The sequence below is a fragment of the Falco peregrinus genome, chromosome 9, assembly GCF_023634155.1.
Source record: "Falco peregrinus isolate bFalPer1 chromosome 9, bFalPer1.pri, whole genome shotgun sequence".
Taxonomy (NCBI): domain Eukaryota; kingdom Metazoa; phylum Chordata; class Aves; order Falconiformes; family Falconidae; genus Falco; species Falco peregrinus.
The window spans coordinates 10,746,873-10,752,815 of NC_073729.1; the positions used below are offsets into that span (position 1 = coordinate 10,746,873).

The 5,943-nt window shown below is 41.0% G+C and overlaps 1 protein-coding gene across 5 annotated transcripts in view; it reads left to right on the forward strand.

Moving 5' to 3' along the window:
• Positions 1-3,258, forward strand: part of USP47 (ubiquitin specific peptidase 47) — a 58,798-nt gene extending 55,540 nt beyond the window's left edge. For all 5 annotated transcript variants that reach the window (XM_055813293.1, XM_055813295.1, XM_055813294.1 and 2 more), the window contains 3 exons: positions 563-610; positions 703-833; positions 1,836-3,258. In XM_055813293.1, coding sequence (XP_055669268.1) covers positions 563-610; positions 703-833; positions 1,836-2,010 — 354 coding nt within the window. In that variant the 3' untranslated portion in view covers positions 2,011-3,258. The remainder of the gene's footprint in view (positions 1-562; positions 611-702; positions 834-1,835) is intronic.
• The last annotated feature ends 2,685 nt before the right edge of the window (positions 3,259-5,943 follow it).

Consider the following 5,943-nt stretch of genomic DNA (forward strand, 5'->3'; position numbering starts at 1 on the left):
TAGGGGGCGGGTGGTACGTGCTGTGCGCCAGGGGCAGCGGCAGGAGCAGCCGGTGGTGCTCGTGGGGGAATTGTGGGGTTGTTACGGTCGGAAGTGTAGGTGTACGGAGATGGGTTGTAGTTGTGCGTGTTTTACGGCTTTGCTTGCTCCCGGGTTGCCTGGATGATGGCTTGCATTTCATACAGGGAGGCTGCTGAGGGCTAGCTGAGGGACCTGAGGGTTTAACATCAGGCACTTGGTCTCTGTGTATTGGATGTTATTAATTAATTGTTTCTGTGAACTTTATTCTGTCACTCCTTCACTGTTGAGAAGTGTGGTGAAATATTATCTCGGCAAGTGTCACTTGTGACACACGAGTAACTTCAGAAATGTAAGAATTTGTACCTTGTCACTGGAATTTTGTACTAATACTTTGTGGGTCGTTGGAGGACCTTCAAGTATTTTAATTGACTTCTAGATTTGGCAGGTCTGTTGACTACGTGGACATTGCGTAATGTTGTGAAATAGTATTAAATCTCTATTAATGAAATGAAAAATTAAACCATTTTTCTTCACTTTGCAGCTGAGTGAAATAAGTGGAATACCCTTAGAAAACATAGAATTTGCAAAGGTAAGTATGATTTTGTCTATTTTTATCTCTTAATAGCATGAGTGGGTAATTACGAGTGTTATTTTATTCACAAAGTAATTGCTGCTTTTTAGGGTAGAGGAACGTTTCCATGTGACATTTCCATACTAGAGATTCACCAAGACTTGGACTGGAATCCTAAAGTATCTACATTGAATGTCTGGCCTCTCTACATTTGTGATGATGGTGCAGTAATATTTTATAGGTATGTATTTTATTACGGTATAATAACGAGGAAAAATCTGTGTGTAAGATTTGAGGGGTGATGTGATCAACAGAAGCATAAAAATACTCTCATGCTGTCTCGGAGGAAAGGAAGTTTTAAACATTGAGCTGGAATGTTTGTGCTCCTCAGTTTCCTAAAAACCTATTAATTACGTTTATTTTTGAAGAAAACAAACATCGTGCCCTTTTACTTAGTCCTTCCTCCCAAACCACTGAAAATAATGCTGAATGCAAAACTAGTTGCTAGGCTTGAGTGTATGTCTGGGCTTCACCTCTTAAAATAGAACCATATCCCGTGTGGAGTCCGTGAGAGTCTTGTCGTAGGTTTTAGAGAGCAAGGGCTTTATTTTCTGAGTTTCTTTCTTTGAGAAACTAGTACGGCTGCTTTGGAAAAAAGGATGTTACGATGAAAATGTTGTAAATGTGACAAACATTCATCAGCTGGCAGCAGTAGCCTGAAGACCAATGGGCTTTCAGGACTAAGAGCTTGAATGTTGTAAATTCTGCTGAACTTGGTGGGTGTGGCAACCTCAAGATGACATTGCTCACATTGCTCCTACTCATGGTTACTCGGACCTTGGGGGAAACAGCTGGCTGGTGACGGGCTGGCCTTGAAGCAAATGGTAGGGAAGAGCAGCCGGTAGTTCCTGGGAGGGGCTGGCTGACACGCTGCTTCCAGCTGTGGGCATGTGACCAAGTAAAGAGCAGTGTCACAGCTGGCTGAACACCCTAGGAGTTACCAGGTTAGATGGAGGAGTATCAGCTTGGTTCTTGCTGCTCGCCCTTGAGTCTGCTCTCAGAATACTGAATGTGTCTGTTAGAAAAGCAGGTTTAGACATCGTTAGTTTCTGGAGGAGAAGAAAATAATCTGTAAGGAGTGTTGTGCTCTGCTGTTTGTGAAGCTGCTGCAAGTGAAAAAATAACGGAACTCTAATTATGGTTATTGTATTAATCTGAATTGTAACGTATGCTTACATTTTAGGGATAAAACTGAAGAATTAATGGAATTAACAGATGAGCAGAGAAATGAACTGATGAAAAAAGAAAGCAGCAGACTCCAGAAGACTGGACACCGGGTAACCTACTCTCCTCGTAAAGAAAAAGCACTAAAAATTTATCTGGATGGAGCACCAAATAAAGAGTTGACTCAAGACTGATACTCGCTATAGCATTTTCCCTGGGGAATTTTTTTTGTTTTAAATAAAAAGGTTCACTACTACTGTGTAGTGCCATTACGGCAGGACATTCATTAGGTGTAAAGCGCTGACACCAGCACTGGTTGGGCTGTTACCAACCAGAAGCACAGTGCCCCGTTGGGTCGCTGTTTGACTTGGAATCATGTTGTGCACTATAGTCAAATGTACTGTAAAGCTAAAAGGGATGTGCAAATAAAAGATTAGAACTAAAAAGTGGGCGGGGAGGGGAAACGAGTGGAAATTTTTGAGGACAGTGTGCACATAGTAGCTAGTGAAACTAGCCTCAAACAGGATACTCATAGCTTAATAATAAAAGCTGTGCAAAGGCCATGAAAGAATCCTTTTTTCTGTTTGTTTCACTGATACACGCATTACCTCATCAGAGAGTGAAGTAAATGTCAACACATCGGATGTAGAAAAGCAGCAGCAAAGCGTCGAAGAAGAAATGGAAGCGCTGCAAGTGTAAGGTTTTAGAATATTCTTCCATAAGACAGGTAGTCTGAGAGGTGTCTGCAGAAAGCAAGCATCGGTTCATTTTGCAGAAGTGCTGTTGTAAGGTAAACTGGTTTTTAATAGGTTGTGGAAGCCGATGAGCAGCTCTATTTTATTGCGTTCAATGTGTAAATAATATCTGCCCTATCCATTTAACAGAACTGCAGTCCAGCTATTTACCATGGTATTTCTTTTCACATATCAACATTCATTGTGTACATTTGGAAGTATAGTTGCCTATTTAAATTTGTATTCATTTTATGTTTGACAATGCTGGGTACGTTAGGGTTGTATTTCCCGTTGTTAATGAAGTTTTTGTTTTGTTCTGCTACTTTTTGTACATTTTGTTTTTGAGACTATTACAAGTTCGCATCTTCTCCACCCACTGAAAGTCATTTTGTTTTTCCCAGCTATTCCGTAGCTGTGTGTAGTCAAATAAGAGTGGGGCAGCCTCTAACACCTCAACATACAGACTTGGTAGTTCAGGTTGTGGTGCAGAAACTGATGCAGTCAACATGATTTCATTGCAAAGCCTATAGAACAGCCATTTTTTGCTTCGGTCCATAAAGATCAATAGAGAACAATTCTCCGTAGTTTTTGGAAAACCACCTAATTTATAACAATCAAAAGATTTTGGTAAACTTTTTCATGCCAGATGCTGTTTACAACAATGAACATGCCAATAAAACATTTGTTCATTCTGTTGTGTTATTTTAATCATTAAATGCTGTGGGCTTTATTTGAAAAATTACGGAATTACTTCATGGAAATACAGACTTTCCCAAGGCAGTGTCAGAACGGTAAGGCAGGCAGGCTCTGCACACACACACCCAGTGTGTGTACATGGTGTTTCAGGAAGGAGTTTGTACTCCCATTTGCTGCTCCTCTTTACCTACGTTTACACCAAACTTTTCTTCAACTCTAAGTTTCCCTTTCCAGAATTGAATTCCTCACCAGTGAAACTTCTGAGCTCCAGATCTGATTGGCAGCGTAGTTCTGCTCCAGAGAGGAAAAAAGATTGTCAGTAACTGAATGTTCAGTTCTTCCTTGCATGCTGACCCACAGCAACCTAAAAATCCAGAGGAATCTGGCAGCTTGAGAACCAGGCACTGCACAGAGGAATTCCCTTGTTCTTCCTTTTCAGTTTGCTCTGTGCTACCTCTTGTCCAGCACGGGTGAGGTGGAAGCACAGCGAGTACCAGCCAGCAGGTAGAGTACTTCGTTAAACTGCCATTGCCATATGTCTATAGACCGCTGAGGGATCCTTGGGGGGTTTTGCAAGAGCGAATAAAAGTTACTATCAAATGGGTCATGAATTTTCTCCCAATTCAGACATTTGGAGAGGCAAAAAATAATCTAGATGGAATAAGGTGGAGTTAAGAATTCCAAAAACTGCTTGCTTAATCTCTAGCCCTATCTGGGAAACTTCCATTGAGGATAACTTTGAAGAAGTTAATTTTAAACCTGTGAGTCTTGGCAGCAATCTGCATAGAGGACTGAAGGGCATCCTCGTGATGACTTCCTGTGCAATGGTGTGCTTCCTTCCGCGTGCTGCTAGACTATGTTCTGGGTTGTTCCAGGAGACGTTTTTCAGCATCTGCTTTACTTTCTCATCATGTCAAACATCTTTTGAGTTTGGCCATGGGCATTTTAAAGAAACAAAAAGCCTTGAGTCTCTAATTTGCTTAGTTCAGCAGAAATCTTACTGAAATTACTGAAAAAGTGTTGTAAAAACGTGTTGTTTGTTAACACTTTTACCTTTCGGGGATTGAGGCACCAAGAAACTTGAAGGGTAGATAATACCATCTTTATGTAGGACAGTATTTAGGGACAGTTACTGCTCTCATGAAATGTTTTTTTTTAACAGGAAGATTGCAATGTTACCTAATTTCTACTCTGTATAGATGACCTGTCTCTAAAGCACAGTTATTTTATGAGGGAGAGCAAGGAAAGGTCAATTCGGTGAACTCTCAGAGAGCATGATGTGTTGCTATGTGAATTGGCGGTGGAAATGAATCCTTAAACTAAAAGACCATTCTGATGAAATATCCTTCCTGTTCATAAAGGATAATGGTTATTAACATTAATTCTTATACCCAAGGAATTTGCTGGAAAGCTTTCCTACACCAGAAGTGGTGAAAGACTTGCAGGCTATAGTAGCACGGTCTTGTAGCCGCTCTTGTTAGCGGTGCTGCACTGTTCCAAATTTGACATAAGTGGTGGGTATTATTTGGGAAGAAACTCTACGAAAAGTTACTGGGCTGGAGCCTCATATCATCTTTTGCCCCATGCAGTAACAGGGGGTGTAATCTGGATCCTGAAACCCTATGAATAGTGGAAGAGCCATTGTAGCAAACTGTTGAGACAGCTGGAGCTTGGGGAGTTTGGTGAACTGGATTTTACTCTTGCTACTGATTTAAGAAATCAGTGATCAAGATGGTAATGATAACCGCATTTTGTAACACACAGATTTATGCCTATGAAGTGTATTAAAAGCACATATGATTTCTCAAATAATTATCTCTGGATGTAACAGGAGTAGTAGAAGCACAAGTCACTAAATGCTAGAAGCTACTCAGGTTGTCTTACTGCTAGACTGAAGTAATGACCTCATGTTCACTGTCTCAGAAAGGGCAGGTGATGGACTAGAGGCAACATCCTTCAGCCGCCATTGCCCAAGGAGGTATGGTCACGTAGTGCAGAACGCTGCCATTGGTGTGGCACTGTATTTAGCATGGCCTTGTATCTGCAGCTGCACTCCCCTCCTATATATTGCTACTTTACGTACTTGGGGTACAACAGAGAATCTATATTCTTTGCATTCAGCTCAGCTGTTTGTCCTGCTATTTTAAATAGTACAGTTTGACCTTAAGAGACAGATACCTCAATAGTCAAGTTGAAAGAAAGCTCCTATATAGAAACCAATGTGTTACATGGCTATAAGTATGTATGCGCCATTTGTTATTTATATGGGAAACGCTGTGGGCTTTTATTTTTGATAGTATGCCGCTTATGTGTAGCGAGGGAGGCTGATGATCATTGTATAATGAAAGTATAAAACTCAAGGGATACTCTGGCTGGGGAAACACCAGTTCCCAAATTGCACTGAAGGCTGCTGCAGGACAGCCTGCATCCATTGTACGCAGACAAAAAGCAGCTCTAGGTATATTCATCTGTAAGGGTAAGCATCCTTCATCTTTTCTATCCTTCCCCAATCTGGGGAGAGGGGGTGGGACGTGACACCCAGAATCTGTATGTTGCAGCTTCACTGATCATATTTTCTAAAGAAAAACTAAAAAATAGCTTAAAATCAGTGACTAGGTCTGTCCAAAGGAGATGCTTCTTAGCCTAAAAAAATAATTCTAAACATACATACTCAGAAGTCACTTCTACAGTCAGTAA